Genomic DNA, 18,676 nt, shown 5'->3' with positions numbered 1-18,676 from the left:
CGCACATAACACGTTTTGACTTAGTTCAACTCTCACCTCAACATTCTTTGAAAGCTTGATCTAAACACCCTTGATCTTTTTCAAACAGTTCGTGGTAACGAACTATAAGTAAGGAGCGACCCGGCTGAATGGTAACCGAAACTATAAAAATCGGAATTTTGATACCAATAGATACATCAAAAGAATCTCATTTTAATGCTGATTTCAAATATATAAGTTTCATCAAGTTTAATCATACCCATCAAAAGTTACGCGCCTGAGAAAATTTGGCTGATTTTGGAAAAAAGGGGGAAAAACCCCCTAAAAGTTATAGAACCTTAATGAAAATCACACCATCATATTCAGCGTATAAGAAAACTCTACTGTAGAGGTTTCAAACACCTATCTACAAAAATGTGGAATTTTGCATTTTTTGCCAGAAGAAAGATCACGGATGCGTGTTTATTTGTTTTTTTGTTTGTGTGTATTTTTCCCCAGGGGTGATCGTATCGACCCAGTGGTCCTATAATATCCTGGGAGGGCTAATTTTAATGGAAATTAAAAGTTCTAGTGCCCTTTTAAGTGACCAAAAAAATGGAGGGCAACTAGGCCCCCTCCCACGCTCATTTTTTCCCAAAGTCACTTGATCAAAATTTTGAGATAGCCATTTTGTTCAGCATGGTTAAAAATAGGATAAATATGTCCTTCTGGATGACTGACTCCACTGAAGTCCCTTGGGGGAGGAATAAAAGTTATGAACTGTACCAAATGTTAACATATAGTATTGATGATTGGGAAGCATATAAGCGTTTTCAGGGAGGATTGTTTCTGGTAAGTGGGGGGGGGGGGGTCGTGGGTTATTTGGGAGGATCTTCCATGAAGGGAGTTTTCATGGGGGAAGGGATATTGCTATGAAGGGGGCGCCAGATTTCCCATCATTATTAAAGAAAAAGATCAGAAATTAAATAAAAAAGTTTCAACTGAAAGTAAGGAGCAACATCAAAACTTAAAACGAACAGAAAATATTACGTATATGATTGGGTTCATCCCTTAGTCAATACCTCGCTCTTTAAGCCAAAGATTTTTTAGTACTTTCATAAGAGCTATTTATTCTAAAACGGCCTTTGTGATTAAGGGGTCATTTTTAAAGAATTGGAACAAAATTCGAACTTTAGCTTAAAGAGCAAGGTATTGACTAGGGGGCGAACCCCTTAATATACGTATTAAAAATCTATGAATATAGAATTTCGTTACGTAAGTTAATTCGTAAATAACATATATTTATTACTAATAAAAACGTTCGTAACTAAAATTAAACAAGTTTCAAAAAAGCTATTTAACCAAATAAAAGTAAAATTAATATGCACATTTTGTTTTAATTATTTTGTTTTAATTTTTTTTATTAATAAAAAAAATTATTTTTATTTAATTAATACTAAAAGTCAAACATGTCCAATTCCCCAATAACATATACAATACTTAATCATTGGGTCAATTGCATAACTTACAGGCCTCGTCCCAAAAGCTCTGGGAGGTGGGGCAGTTAACAACCCGGAGACAGGTTGTTAACTGTGCTAGGACTTCGGATTTCCAATCGAATGAGCCCCCTCCAAAGTTCAAACAACCCTCTCTTCCGTAAAAACCTTGTATGTTAACAATTGGCAACTAGCATAAATTATCAGTGGCGGATCCAGAGGGAGGGGGCGCCCCCCCCCCTAACGTAGTCTAATTTACTTAATTAACGCAAGTTTGCGTTAAATAAACTTGCTCATAACGCAAGTTTATCGGATTAACCTATTTTGCCCCCCCCCCTAAAAAAATCTTGGATCCGCCCCTGTAACTTATAGCCCTTGCCCTGAGGGATGGGGGGTTGACATCCCCAAAGACATAATTACTGGATCTTTATCTAATAATTTTTAACCCTCCAAAAGCCATTAGAACTTTCAATTTCCAATTACATTAGCTACTTCCAAAGTTACTACGACAACTTCTATACGAAGTACCTTGGTGAAAAAAAAGAAAGAAAAATACGTTGTGTCCACATAACTCTATTGTTAGGTAGCGCTATTACACTGTCTATATACATTGATGGATGTTGAGGAAAGGCACGTAAAGTATCATATGCTTCAATAACCAGTTTTTTTTTGTCTGATGAATAAATGAGTTAATTACATTGAACTTAAAACAGGCAACTGCATGCCAATTCAACAGCATGCCAATTACCACATTTAATAGATAAGCAAAAATAATTTCAAAAACAAAGCAAGTTAATTACTACTCTGCACAACTGAAATCATCATATTCAGTTAAATTACAGTTTAAAGGAGAAGCACAAAAGAAAACAACTTCATGGTTCTCTATAATCTCTTTAATTAAGCCTAGTTATACCCGAATAATTAAAGGTGCAGCACCACTCACAGCACTAATTGAAGAAGTTAAGGAGTCGTAAATATATTATAATTATAAATAAACTTACTGGCACAGCAAGCTCAACGATGAAGAAAAGGCAATAATGAATAGATAAAAACGCAACGGTGCAAGGAGAAGGGGAAAGGGATAAATTTGTTACAATAGATTTGATATGGCAACAAAGATTACAGCAGGTAAACTGCATGAGCAGGTAAGCTATTTATTTTTCTTTAGCCTATGATAACCCCTTTCCCCTCTGTTTTTTCACTATTTATCAGTTAAAGTTCATTGTAGTTATTATACAAGGATTTTTTTTTTGTGTTTTATTAGGTTGTGTTAATTTTTTTATTGACCATTTTTATGCTTGATTGATATTTTTAACTTTTGTCTTGCTGTGTTGATGCCGTTTTGGTTGTTTCTTTGTTTTGATTTCTTTTGATGGACAGTTCTATTGGAGTTTGTGATAGCCTTTCGAAAATAAATTTTATCTTTATCGAAAATAAATATTATCTGGAGTGCTAGCTGCCCTCCAATATTTTTGGTCACTTAAAAGGGGTACTTACACCTTTTGATTTCTGATTAAATTAGCCGTCTCCCGATTTTTAAGGACCATTGGTTTGATGCAATCACACCTGGGGAAAACAAACAAAAAACAATGAAATAAACACGCAGTCGTGATCTTTCTTCTGGCCAAAAAATTCTAAATTCCACATTTTTGTATGTAGGAGCTTGAAACCTCTACAGTGGGGTCCTCTGATATGCTGAACCTAATGGTGTGATTTTCATTAGGATCACTTAGGATTTTGGGGGTTTTCTCTCTTTTTTTTTTAAATTCGGCAAATTTTTTCAGGCTTATAACTTTTGATGGGTAATATTAAACCTGATGTTTTTTTTATATATTTTAAATATGCATCAAAATTTGATTCTTTTGATGCATATATTTTTATCAAGACTCTTTTTTTTAGTGTTTCGGTTACTATAAAGCCGCTTCGCTCCTTACTTACAGTTCGTTACAACAAACTGTTTGATGAGAAAGTTCAATGTCATAATAATAGGCGATCAGGGGGATTTTTCCTGTCTGTGGTAGATGGTGCCCGCTGGTCAACCGCTGATAGCAAATTTTATTTTATAACATCAAAGATTTAATTCCTATTCTTACTGGCAAAAAGATGAAGGAGTGGAGGAGGGAGGGGATGAGCAATTCTCGAGAATTGTCAGAAAATTTAAAAGAAATGGGAGGCAGGTGAGACCAAGAACTTTGTTCTATATTTCAATAGAAATATTGGGTTTTATATTTTTTTTAACATTACACAGATCTTGGTAATGAGCTGCAAGTAAGGAGCGACTGGTGCTAATTGTCACCAAAAATCTGTTATGATAACACTATATGGTAAAAGAATTGAACTTTTATGTTAATTCCAAACAGGTAAAATTCATCAAGCTTAAAGTTACCCATCTCAAGTTACGACCCTCAGAAAACGTGTGCATTTTTCAAAGAGGAGAGAAAACAGCCCACAAAAGGCCACTGATTTTGACATAAGCTCAAATTCATTTGCCATCAAATTCAGCATACAAGAGAACACTTTTGTAGCGGTTGCTAGCTCTTCGGTGCAAAAATGTGAAACTTTTTTTTTGAAAAATTGTCATGGATGCCTGTTTAATTGTTTTTGTTTTTGCTTTTTTTTCAGGAGTGATCGAATCAAACCAATAGCTCCAAAATATCAGAGGACGGTTAAGTAGAAAGACAATTTAATGTTCTAATGACCTTTTTAACTGGTGGAATATATTTTGCCGAAACAACATAATTGGCAGAAACAAAATAAATGGCAGAACAAAATGTTCTGCCATTTTCCATTTTTATACCGATGTTGTCAGATGATTGTGAGTCACTACTCCATCGTCAGCTCTTATATTAGCCCCGGGAATGGACCTGTTTGAAACTGTGAAATCGTGTTTTACGACGTTAAAAGGGAAGTACTATATTCCAATTTTAATACCAAACTTGAACTGTTGACTAAAACAGACAATTTGAACTGTTGACTATAACTCATCTTCCAAGGTTGAGAAACATGAAACAAGATGATATGGAATTTATTTTTTGTTGAAGGATAGGGTATATAGGGTATATAGGCAGGAAGTAGGACTTGTAATGGCTAAAGAAGCTCTCAAGTCTAATTTGAGAGGAAAACTTTAGTAATAGAATTCTAGTTGCACGCTGAACGAATAGAATTGTAAGGCATGTGCAGTCTAAATGGTATATGCACGACCAGAATGGAATAAAAGAGATGTTAGTGACTCGGACGGCTTTCCCGTATAATTAGAAGATTAAATAGAATAGAACCCAGGTCAAAATCTATAAGTTTTGTTTGGAGACTCGACTGCCCTGGCTGTGGAAATCAAGGACAGATGGTAGCTACAATTTTGCAACAAAAACCAAGTAAAAACAAATTTGGAATTAGGCAATACAGTGGTGCATAATATAACATTATACTCAAAATTTTTTAATACGGCCAACATTTTAAATTGAGGAAAAGTAGAATCGATGCAGAACAATAGAGTATAAACTAGCGATATAAGGTAATCTTAGGCATTTGTGGTATTTAATGTAACGACATCTATATAGTAGAATTTATCGCTGATTTAAAGCTGAAATCTAGGTTCTGAAAAACACTGTTTTTGGTCTATTAATCTATTAAAAAAATGCCCCTCCTTAGGTTAAGAAAATACCTTTGCTTTCTACCTAATTTAATACAAAAAACCTCCCCCCCCCCCTCTAACTACATTTCGTAAATTAGCACCACTGACCAGGAAGAGAATCGGAGAAACATGTTACAGCAACAGTTGGGTATGATATAGGTGAGTTTAGGATTAGCTGATATAGAACATTCATGGAATGATTTTAGAAAAATAGCTTGTGAAATAGCAAATGATGTCTTAGGAAGGAAAATTAGAAAAGAGGCATTTAATATTAATAAAAAAAGATTTAAGATTGGTAGAAGAGATGAAGATACTGTATAAGTTTGGATGTTCCAAACATGAAAGTGAAGTAAAGGAAGAACGGTACATAAGTATTTAACGTACTCTTTTATATACTGCTAAAAAGTCAAGTTTGGTTAATGCTAATGAAATAAAATAAAATAGGATGAATATATGATAATTTATAAACAAATTTGGGATATATATTTGCACATTAGGGGGGTGGGGGGTAAAGCATACCAGATATTAAATACGTAACCCAACCTAATCTAGGTACCTTTCCCCCTCCCCCTAAACCCCAAAAGACAACAGTTTAAATATCGTTAACGCAATGAAATCCACGCCTTGCATTGCATTACTCTATAGCAGTCTCTTGAATGGGCGGGTTTTTCGTGATTGGTTTCCAAAAGAGTAAGTTTAATACATAAGTACCGGAAGAACAAGTGTTATTACTGATGATGGTGAATGGGGACTATGAACAAAATTGCTGGTAATCAGGATGATGCAGCCAGACAGTATTATAGTAAAATATTGTATAAGTCTGTTAAGAACTTAAGGAAAAGTAGTCAGTCTGAATAAGTATCAGCAAAAGATAGAAAAGATGCCCTGATTTGTTACAAGGAAACTGTTAAGGGGGTGGGGGAAATAGTACAATAAAGATACGAAAAAAAAGGGGTAGACCTTAAACAAATGGCAACATGAATGGTTTTCATACCATTTGATAGACAAAAACACGCTTATTAACATAAACAAAACTAGAATCTCTACCTTTAGGCCAAATGGACCGAATTACCCTTCAGAGTGCGGAAGAGAAGTCAACAAGCAATAAGGTTATTATGCGATAACACACAGAAAAAGATGTCTTCTTTTTCTGACGGTCATGCCAGAGGAGCCAATGATGAACTTGTAAAAATATCAAAATATTTCTGAAAAAATATTTCGCAGAAAAAATATTTCAACATAAATATATATTTCTGAGAAATCATGTTCTAAAGTATGGTATTTAACTATTTTAGAATAAAGTATAATTTCTATTTCAAAGACTAATACCCAAATTTGGTGTAGACACGATAGCTCCTCTTAAAAAAGGCTCCTCTTAAAAAGTACCAGTGTCAACCGGTTTTGGGTTCAAGTGGTCGCTTAGGGATTAGAGAGGACGCATGCTGTGGGCTACAGATTTTTACTGAGTGGCTGCCTCCAGTACAAAACCACTTAAAACAAAGATCCTTGATAGAAGAAGGCTTAGGGACTGCAGAGCCCACAGGCTGTTCTTATTAGCTTTTGTATGCTTTAAAGTTCATTTTTTGGATGCAAGAACATTCCAAAAGAAGCAGCTTGCATCATTCCAAAAACTGAATCCCCTTCCCCCCTACAAGTCATAAATATTTTTTTTTAAATACCATTCCCAGCTGCCCTTCCTCTACCCTGTAGGTCCCTGCCATGATAGGTGTAAATATCTACTTATCATTTTCGCTCTTTCTCTCCCCCTTTCTCTCTTTAGGTGTATCCAAAAGTTTTAGTCTCCAGTCTGGAACAAGAGCATATTCATAAATATAGGTAACATTTCTAGATAATTAAATACGAAGATCCAAACGGAGCCATTTATTGCAGATTGTATCTAAATAAAAACTATCCCAGCCATTTTCAACGTGTGTGGTCAAAAAAGTATAGACTAATATATTCCGCTTGCAATTATTACTTGTGTATTGACATCAAAGAACATCTTCACGGCCACTTTTTCCAAGAATGAAGAACAGACAGATTGGCGGCTCCATCTCCTGCTTCAAAGTTTCTCGTCGCAATAAAATATTAATATCAAACCTTTTCGGAATCTGAGTGATTCATTGCATGGCATAAAACACTGCTAGCTATCATTGTATTTTTACCCCCTAGGGTACAGATAAATCATAGTTCAGTAGGTAAAAAAGATACGTCCAAAAAATCGAAGACTGTAAGGTTTTTTCACTCATCTATTTATTTGATTAGTTCGTTTTATGTCAGTGTTATCAATAAATCTCTGAAGTTGACACAAACCTGCATTCCGCAGGAACAACTAAAAAAGGGAAGATTTTCTGGAGAGTGACGATTCTGGACAAATTCACGAAGTAACCTTTTATCTTATTTTGCTGAATTCTTTTAATACAATATTCTTTGGATTTTGATTTTAAAATTTTATTTTTAAAGAATAATAATTTTCCTGGCCATATTTATTTGAAAAGTTAAAAGACTTGTTAAAAAAGATAAAAAAAAGATTTTCTCAATATAGCCTTTGGACAGAGCGTCGTTTTTTCTTTGGTAGGGGAAAAAACGTATTTCGAGCAGTGGAGTATAAATTGTTAAATATCAACAGCAATAACAAAAAAAGAAGGAAAAAACCTTCGCAATAACCAAGATTACTGAAAATAACTAAAGGAAGTTGACTGACCATTTAAAATGTTACGATATACTTTCCTTGAAGTCTCAGTAATTTTGGGTTTATTCAAAGTATAAGAAAGAAGATGTTTGATCATATTTTGTTTTCAGTAAAATGCAAGTGACGCTCTGGCCTTTAGATGGCTTAGTAGGCTTTACTCCTACTTTTGTTCAAGGTAATTTCTGTTTATCTTTATTTTGACTTAATTATTAATTTCAGTTTCTATTTATTCTAGCTCTCCTTTATTAATTTATTGTCATATATGTCGGATTTAGTTTGAAAACTAATTTGACTCTATATCTGATCGTCTTGGGTGTAATGAAAGTCTACTTTTTGGGGATTTTTTTTAATTGATATGTGTTCGTTTTTTTACATTTCTTTGATTTATTGGCTAGTAGAGGGAATATTTAAAAAACTTTTGTCAGTTTTTCTTCTTATGAAATATGATTCTGTCTTGCTATTTGTATTTATTTACTTTAATTTTGACATAACTTTGCAAAAAAATTAATAGCAGTTGTACTATAGAATTTTGGATGGATGGGGAGGAGGCATATTATTTAAGTAAATGAATTGGAAACCTTCTTAATTTTTGACCTTCTACGAGTGGAACCTCCATCCTATTACAACCTTGAATAGACAAATTGCCTATTGATCAAATATTTTGTTATAAGAATCTTATTGTATTATATCTTGTTTTAAGGTTTTGTCTCTTTAAACAAATGTATTTCAAGCTTATGGGATAAAAAAAAATTTCTGATTTGTTATTAAAAATAAAAATTAATTTGCTGTCAAGAAAAAATATAAACGGAGTAGGACACAATTCAACCACACTTTCTTCACAAATTTGTTATCCTTGATTGAACTCTTTCGCCCCCCTCCCCTGATTCAAATTTAAAAATTTATTTTATCCTTTGGTCAAATACTCCCTCTAAGACTCAGCTGGGTCTCTTAATCGGTTAATTTATACCTCCTTTCGGACCTGTAATGCATTGCAGGTCCGTCTTTTTGACAACCTGAAGGGATAAGGTGTCTTTTAATTTAGCTCAACAACCCCTTCATCATTAGGCCTACCTGGAAGTTTCAACCTAATACGCTCAGTCGTTCCTGAGATGCTGTATATACACCTCTTTGTCATCCTGCGTATATATAGTATATTTTGATTCAGTTCAACACCCCCTCAGTCCTCCCTAATAGTTTCAACTTAATGCCCCTAGCCGTTCCCCTTAATATTACCGATACGCTCTTGTGGCGACCTGGATACGCATATTGTCTGTTGATTTAGTTCATCATGACCCTCGGCATTCTCCAGAAGGTTCAAATTAATGCTCACAGCTGTTCTTGAGATGTTGTAGATATGCCCTTTGATAACTTTGACGGACATAGTGTCTTTTGAACAAGTCAACATCCTCCTTATAACTTCTTGAAAGCGGTATACTGAGTATTTTTGTGTTATTCTGAGTTAAGTTATATCACTATAATTGTATAATTACATTGGTAGTTTGAAAATATATTTATATTTCAATCTTTACTCTTTTTTAAAAATAAGCTCAAAATTTATGCAGGGATTTCAATAAATGTTTGAGGGATTTCAAGTCTCCAAAAAATGCAGTAATTCAGCAGGTTTAAGTCACTCCTTCACTAATTAGCGCAACAGTGTTGAAACGGTAATTTGAGTGTCATGGATTTTGTTACTGTCATTCTTTCACTGTCATTCTAAAGGTCGTATCTGAATTTTTTTTGCAAGATGATTGACATAGATTGTTTGCTGAGAAATTCCCAAAAGGACATCAGGAGGGTAATATACGTTCTATCACGCTTTGAATTCTCTTTGTCTAAATCACGCTTTAGAGTTTCTCTTTGAGAACAGATTTGTAAAGAGTTTTTGGGAATTTCCAAATAAAAGCAAAAATTTCAGATACTACGACCTTTAGCCCTGGGAGTGACGTCTTATGTTTGAGACAAGTGCCCAATCCCGACGGTAATGGAACTTGCATTTGATCAAATTATGCTTGCATTTGGTCGAATTACAGGTTTTAAATTGACATACTAGTTATAATCCAAAAATGATGTTGTATTCTCGGAACATCGAAAGGTTACTCTTTCATTTTTCTGCAACAATTGATTCCAAGGCCAATGTTGACCAGTTCAAAAAGATAATTCTCAACAATATTTTTTTTTTAAATATATAATCATTCTCATATGGTAAGCCAAATAAAAGATATGAAGGGAAACATCTAAACAACCCTTTGTATTGCAACCACTAAAATTCGCTATAATGGTCCAATTTTCACCTCCAGAACTTCCAAAAAGCTTAACACCTTCTTAGCAGAAGAGCACTTAGTAAATGATTTACTCTAAACAATATAGATATGGTCACTTGATACGGGAAATATCAATAATCAGTTACTGGTGGAACGCTATATATTTTATAAATATAATTTCATATAAACATTATATAATAATTAAATTATATAATTATTAAATATTACATAGTTATAAAATATTTGAAGTATGCATTTAAAAAATATGTGTAATACGTGAAGTATGCTATAATATGTAATACTGTATAAAGTATTTATAAAATATGTGAAGTATCCATTAAAAAAATGAAAAGAGGAAACTTGCTTCAAGTCAATGAAAACGTCAACTTCTCCAGAGTATATGATTGAAAAGTGAGACTTTCTGGTGAGCATCTTTGTATTCTACTATACGATTGAGACAATAGCATTTGCCAGTATTTAAATACTGACAACTTGCCCGTGGTAAATGAAATTACTTTGTATTTTAGTAACAATATAATTCACTCCTTGAACGCATGAATGTTCTTCACTGAAGTTTCTTCACTGAAGTTGCTAAGGACCTACTTGAGAATAAAAACTTCCGCAAAATGACTAAATGATCTGACAGTCGCATACATACACGAACAAATCGGGGTTACACAGGATGAAGTACTCAATGAAATTTCTAAGAAAAGTCGGTAAAACTCAACATTTCTTTGTAGAAAAAAATCACTTTTAGAAAAAACTTTTGTTTTCAACCTACAGCACGTTATACCTAAAAACTGCCCTTTCTCAATTTATTGTAATTTTAAATCCCACGCAAGATTCAAGTTTCCTCAAAATGGCGTACAGTCTTGGTAAATAGATCCGTTGAACAAAAAACATAGGGAGACTATACACACACTAGGCCCAGGTATGTTGTCTTTGCTGACCCTAAAATCGGTGAATCCACCCCCCCCTCAGAAGACCTTTCTGGATATGCCAGTAGAACTTCCTATTTTAAAAATGATAGTTTTCTAAGCGCAAGGCTGCTGTTCAATTTAGGATTTAGTCTGCCATCTAATTCTTGACAAATTATGCCATCTACCTTGATTATTGCTTATTTATTATTGCTTATTGCATAGCCATAATCCACCTATGATCTAAGGCTTACTTTCAGAGAAATAACGGAAGGAGGTATGGATCTATGCAGCAAATTTTAAAACGTATTTATCTTCCCCATGCACCATGCAGCTGTTCACAAAACTACGAAATTTTTAATTTACAGAGTTTCTGGACCCCTGTTGCAAAAATATGATTTTGTAAATGGAGCTAAAAGGGTGATTTTGCAAAACTGCTCCTAAAACGTTTGTTTTTGAAATACTAGCCACTGTCCAATCTTGGATTCAATCTGTAATTCGGTTCTTTAGTTATTATGCCATACTTTTTACATGTGAACGCTGGTCGCTTATGATTTTTCTTTTTGTTTTTGTAAGAAGAAGTTTGTTAATATTTGTATCATTGCAGAGCCATATTCAACCAATGTTCCAATGCTTACTTAAGAAAAATCATGAACAGAGGTATGGATGAAGCTAATCAAAATGTTTCAACGTATGTTCCCCACGCAGCTGTTAAATAATGACGATATTTTTGATTGCCTCCCATTCAGATTCCAGATCCCATCCAGATTGATCATACTCCCGTATAAGCCTGTTGTCAAACATGGCTGCCCTTCATATACTTCAATCCCTGAAACTCACATAAGATCACACCAGAAAATCCAGATATGAGTTATTAGAGTAATCTGCATCATTTCTAAAGGCTGACCAGGGTTACCACCAAGGTCAGTTCCTAAAGTGCTGCAACTGCCCAAATGTGCGTGCTACAAAGCGATTTTTGGTGTTACAGTAAAAAAAATGATTTTGACTATAGGCCCGTTCTGTTTGCTCCGTTTTAGGGTAACAGCGCATGTTCCATTTAAGTGTACTTAGATTTGTTTTTAGAGCAATTTTTTATTGTAAAAGAATAAAAATGTATGGTGAGCTGAATAGAGCACTGAATGAGAAAATGTGCGCGCACACGAATATCCTGTATGTAAATTTATTTAGATTATTGACATGCAAAAGAAATGTTCTTGCATATATTTTGATGTGAGACACATCATATAATCAGGGTCGTCGTTTGGGGGGGGGGGCAGTTTCCCCACCCCAATAATGGGGAGGATTTTTTATTTTTATTGATCCCATGCCCCTTGACTATCCGGATATATATTCCTCTTGACCTCCCCCCCCCCACTAAAAATGCTGGAGATTTGCCTCTGCATGTAATTGCATTTTATATGTCTAAAATTTTAATTTGGTCACAATAGAGAAAAAGTGCGACATTCAATGTAGCCCGCGCTATAGTGCTACACATGATGAAATAGTCCTAAAATAGCACTTGCATGATGCATGACAACTCTAAGGCCGACAACTACCTTTAACGGGAAGTGCTGAAGTATTATTAGTGATTGTCTTGTGGGAGCACATGTTTAGAGTCACAACATCTATGCTTTTTGTCTTCCACCGGGTCTAAAAGCATAGTATTTGACCAAATAATTGGGTTACCTCTTACTGCGACACATGACCATTTGAATTCTGTTTTTGTGATACACTACTCCTTCCATAAGAGCACAAAATTACCAGGATTTATAAATACAAATGTGAGAAAAGAATAGCCACAAAGCACGACATTGTGAGTAAAGAATTGACGAAATGTTACTGTGGCATTCAGCTGAACAGTTTCGTCAAAATTCTTGGGGCGGCTGGGGGTGAGGGTCAAAGTTCGGTCAAAATTAAGGCAAAGGTATACTAAAAAAAAAAGTGATCTGTTTCTGTGGATGCTTGAACTATGTAGGGCTATCTCAGTTTTGGCAAGATTTTTGGGACGCTAAATTTCATCTTAGGGAGGGGGGGGATCAAATTAGGTTTGGGAGGGGAAAGGGTAGTTGTCCCCGCCTGCCCATAGTAAATTACGTCTCTTTTTGCATTACTTATATTAAAATGTGTTTGTGAACAGAACCAGTTTGAAATTATGTATAGAATTGTAATTAGGGCTTGAAAGCCTTCAATATTCCCAAGACCTTTTCATTAGTGCCATCATTAGTCACTCTGTGTATATAGAATACAATACCTGACTTACTTGTACTAATCCAACTGTGACACCTGATGCAAAACCAGCAATACCACGAGAGCCAAGAAGTAGCAATTCTCCCCTTCCGAAAAGAACTAAAAGCCAGGAGATCACTTGTGCCATGCTCATAATGGATAGTAGTTTTTTTCGAGGCCATGATATTATCATCCCATGAAATATTGCGCCAAAGATTCCACAAAGACAAAAGAGGTTTTGAACCCAAAGATGATTGGCTAATGATGGTGGGAGAAATTCTGAAAGTGCATGGTAGGCCACTGAAAACCCAACTATAAACGTTCCAATGGACGAGGTGATTACAGGGATCATCTGAAAAAAGTGATTTTTTTAACAATATAACATTTTAATGTCTCTTTTAAAATCAAAGTTTATATATAAAACTCCAGAAACACTGTAGAACCATGGCAGATTTCACTCTTTCAAAACAGTTTTTGTTTCTAAAGAGTAAAGCAAAAAAAAAGAGTTAAAAAAATTACAAAAATATTTTTCATTTCAAATTTCTTGATCAAGGTAAAAATTTTTATGCAATATGAAGTCATCTGTTTTAACAATTGTCTGAGATATTTGTGAAATTCACTTCTAATTCGCTTTGATTAAATGACACATAAAAGTACGCGAGAAGAATTTAGTCAATACTATCTAACAGATAAACTTCAACTGAAAATATTACACTTTAGTAAGCTTTTCCAATACTGACGGTCCACTAGTAGGGTTCCATAGATTATCCTATCTTACATAATGGACAATTATTTTATTTTAAAAGGTTTAAAGACACACAGGTATGGGTTTTCCTTCAAAATTCCTATTTTATTAAGTTTGTTTTCTAAATCGCTATATTTCTATTTCTATAATTTCTATTTTGTTTGCTATGTCTATGTTAGTTTTTAAATAAATCAATGATTATACTTGCATCGATGAGAAAGATCTGCTATCAATACTATCGAGGTTTAACGTTAGTAATTTTGTTTGCAACACTTTGTGAGAGATACCTAATGGTCTTTTTTTATGGTAGTTTCTTCTTATCATCTACCAATTACTATATACTAAAATTACTAGATACTGATAGTGTGGCCTAATGAGGCTTTACTATGTGATAATATGACCAACAGTACCTGTCTATTTTCTGTGTGATCCGAAGTATGGATAGTAACTTGTATAATCTTTAATATTATCTGATTGTACCAACTAACCTTATTTGGTATCGCTTTATTTATTATGGACTCATTAAGGTCAAATTACTAACAGAATAAGACTACAAGATAATTACCTGGCAAACAATATAATCTGCGGAATTCTGACACGTGGTGTCACTAAAGTCTTAAACTACTTTTTGAGTTGGTTCTAATTTTTTTTTTTTTGAGGTGGTCGTTAGTAGTTGCTATCACCTTCGTCTTTGTTTCTCTTTTCTTGTTTCCATGCTATCTTCTTTTTTTTTTTTTTTTTTTATCGGCTCTGTGTACCATCTAATAACTAATAGCATCAGGATGCTATTTTTTTATATTGTTGGGTAAGTTTTTTTCTTCCCTCTTTTCCTGTATTTCCTTGAGCTTGGAGGCCTCGGGGGGATGGCCATTGGTACTTTTCTATTATATAAAACACACTGGAGAAGTGAAGTTCGGTGCCAATAAAATATGAAAAAATAGAATACTTTATTAGCAAAATTGTGAAGGCCATTTGTGGATTATTAAATTGGGAGCTTTGGCTTCAGCTGAGCGTCTCAAAGACAAAGAAGAGTTAATTATTAACGAGATTCTTGACCTAATTCATCTTAGTTCATTATTAACGCGATTCTTGAGGACACCGGTTAGTTTACATCCTGCCATCATTTGCGTTCATACTTAGTAGAATACATGTGGCGGGCGGCAGTAAAGACAGAAGGCCAAGTTACGTGATTCTTGAGGACATTTCTGCGTTCTGGAAGCCTATTTTCAAGTTGTAGTTTTCCCAATTTTGCTAATAATGTATTCTGTTTTCATCATATTTTTTTTTCATTAGGTTAAATAGGTTTGTAGGTTAAAATAGGTTTGTTTTGGTTACGTATTTAATATAAGCTATGCTTTACCTCCCCTCTCCCTAATGTGCAAATATATAGCTCAAATTCGTTTCTAAACTATTATATTTTCATCATAATTTTGTTTTATTTCATTAGCATTCAACAAACTTCACTTCTCGAGTGTGTTTTATATAATAGACAAGTAACTGGCCATTTATGCATAGCAAAAAAGCAAAAACAAGGACCCAAATAATAATTGTAAAAAGTTATTTTTATAATATATCAAATAAATTTATATAAATTAAAGTATTTCGAGTCTTACATTAAGTTATATTGGAAAAGAAATGTTAAGAAAGAACTTATCTTCTTGGGGCCAGATTTAGAATTGAGCATTAAAAACCTTCTTAATTATGGCATAGTGGTCTAGAGAGGTCCTGTTCGTGTTGTAGTTTTCTCCTTTCAGAGCTTGCACATAGGAACATAGCTTCAACATAGAACATTCAGACATTCTGCGAATACTATAAAATTTGCAACTGTCAATATTCCTACAGTATGACATTTCAACATAATTGCAATGTTTTTACCAATCGTAAAGACTGCCTAAAATATTAGAAGCAGAGTAGGAAGAAGGGTCCAAATGATAGCGATTACAAATAAATTATTATTTTTTGTATTTCAAATCAATCTGCATAAAACTGACCAAGCCACTATAAAGATAAAATGTGTCTATAGAATTTAGAATATCCTGCATGAATCGAATATTTGGTCAGATGGGCAATTCTATATGAGACAAAATATTAATTATATTTAGAGAGGTTTTGTTTGGAGAGGCTGTTTAGAGAGATTTTGTTCGTTTTGTAGTTATCTTCTTTCAGAGTTTTTGCACAGGAACATAGTGTTAACATAGGAATATTCAGAAATAAAGACATCCACATCTTATAATATTTGCAACTAGTGGCGTAAATTTACGAAAAAATTAGGGGAGGGGGAAATGTATTTTTCAAGAAATAGGGGAGGGGGCATAATGGTCGTTTCTTGAATTATTCACTGAATTCTCAGCAAGACATGGGATTTTGAGACAAGCCTACAGCTGTAACTTGCCCCAAAAGGACAGGACAATTTCCTTGTTAAAATTCCTTGTTAAGTATATCGGATAATATCTTCAGATCTAACGATTCGCCGGACGAAAATCCTGATACTATTTAGAATTTCTGTAATATAATGATTTAAACTTGTTGAGAAATTGGAAAGAAATTTCTATTTTGCATCTCTTCAATGCATTTTTCAATCTAAAAAAATTAAAAAAGGATAATACAGTCCGTAGATAGACCTGGATCTCGGTCATCAATTAATAGCAAAATTACAGTCTTACGATGAAAGCGTAGAACTGCAAAAAAAAAAAAAAAAAAAAAAAAAATAACACACCTAAACTTGGACTAGCATGATAAACCTCAAGAAAATATTTAGAGGATGCGCATGTAATAACAAAGATGGCTCTGACATTTAACGATGTTACTAAATTTGGTACCAAAAGTATTTAAAATAAGGGACTCTTGCTTGTAGTCGCTTTTATTGTTAATGGGAAAATAAATCACTTATTCATTCATTATACTTGGCTATTGAACTCAACTTATTGAATTAACACAATAAACAAAACATCAAATAAACAAATAATGGTAATAGTAATGTATGTTTTTCAATTATGCCATTCCTCAGACATAGACCCATACTCAGTAGCTGATCCTTGAAAAAGAGATAAGAGATTTATTTGTGCGAGGAGGAAAGCAAGACTAGGCATAGTCTTTTGTTACATCTGGGCAACTATTTTTTTGGATGGGAACAAAATTCCGCTTGATAGCAATTTGGTTCTGTTTGGGCCAAGTTTTGAATTGTGGTAAAAGATAATAGAAATTGGCACTCTCCTCTGAAACGGTCCCTTATGCTTCTTAGAATTGGCAAAATGAATAAAATTGAACCCTCTCCCTACATTCGATGACTGCTTATTCTATATGATCATACCTGGGTAAAAAAGACCAAAAATGAAGCTATTACCCATATATTACCATGCTTTGGGGAGGGGATAAAATACAAATTTTCTAGTGTTTTTGCATATAGCAGGTAGAGGGCTTTGCAATAGGGATCTTGGGCATGCTGGACGCGATGCTACAACTTAAGTCGAGATTACAGCCCATTTATGGAGTGTTTCTCATCTGTGTCTCTTAAATTAAGCTGTTTTTTCAGGCTTGTGGTCTTTTATGGGTAAAGTAAAATTTAATGGATTTTATATATGTAAAATCCCCCTAAAAAAGAAATTATTTTGATATATTTATTTTTATCAAACTTTTTTTAGGCTCGGTTACTGCAGACACAAGTCATTCTGTACTTTTAGTTAGTTACAGTGGCGGACCCAGGGGGTGAGGGCCCCCCCCCAAACGTAGTTTAAAGTAGTGAAATTTACTTAATTAACGCAAGTTTATTGGCTCAACCTATTTTGCCCCCCCCCTAAAAAATCCTGGATCCGCCCCTGGTTAGTTACCACGACCTCTTTGAAACAAGGCATGTATCAATACGATTTTATTTGCAGTATAGTTACAAGCATTAATACGAGTTTAGTTGGCATATTAGTCATAGTTTATTTACCAAAAGAAACCAATTTAAAGGGGATTATACTAAAATTCAATCAATAAAATCTGTATAATTTCCAATATCATGCTGCTCATCGTTAGTCTAGTTTATCCTAATTGCCGTTAGTCTAATTGCCAGGTCATTTACTTGATGTGCTCACTTATCTCATGTGCTCATTTACTTGATGTGCTCACTTATCTCATGTGCTCATTTACTTGATATGCTCACTTATCTCATGTGCTCATTTACTTGATGGGTACAGGACGGACTTAGACTTTTAACTACCGATAGGCTATGCTAATTGTCTTCTGGTAAATTTTGAATTAAGTGCCAGTTAACACGTTAGCATAATTAATGATTAATGATCATATTTAGAGTCATTTCTTCTAGTTTTAAGGTTTAAAATTGTCCTGTATCTTCAATGTACAAAAGTTTTATTTAAAAAGGCTGAAGGCCCCAATTCTAGCCTGAGTAGACAAAGACGATTGGCTAGATTGATTAAATTGATCAGACTGAGCAGATTGATCTACAGTAGTTGAGTAGATTGGGTAGATTGAGCAAATGAATTAGATTGAGTATTTGAAGTCAACCTACTAGAACCATGAACAGGAACAATTCCTGCTTGCTAAGGTAGCATAAGCCCATTCGAATTCTGAACTCCCAATTCTAAATTCTGAGCATGTTTTACATCAGGCACGTCAAAAGGGTTCAATTTGCCACTACTGTTTTATATAACAGTACCGGTCTTTATTTGTTTTAAATCTTTTTCACATAATTTCAAAACTTTAATGTCACCTACACTAATTTAAAAACGACATTTATTTTTTTAATTTT

The 18,676-nt window shown here is 34.0% G+C and overlaps 1 protein-coding gene across 1 annotated transcript in view; it reads right to left on the bottom strand.

The window, feature by feature from the left end:
- The window catches only part of LOC148943755 (uncharacterized), a 117,674-nt gene that overhangs the window by 48,226 nt on the left and 50,772 nt on the right, over positions 1-18,676 (bottom strand). The window contains exon 4 of the mRNA XM_089101365.1: positions 13,216-13,533. Coding sequence (XP_088957491.1) covers positions 13,216-13,533 — 318 coding nt within the window. The remainder of the gene's footprint in view (positions 1-13,215; positions 13,534-18,676) is intronic.

This window comes from Artemia sp. Qi Xiang Cuo, chromosome 15 (genome assembly GCF_049724085.1).
Source record: "Artemia sp. Qi Xiang Cuo chromosome 15, ASM4972408v1, whole genome shotgun sequence".
Lineage (NCBI taxonomy): Eukaryota > Metazoa > Arthropoda > Branchiopoda > Anostraca > Artemiidae > Artemia > Artemia sp. Qi Xiang Cuo.
Note: the sequence above shows the minus strand (reverse complement) of the source record. Positions and strands in the feature narration are given on the sequence as shown.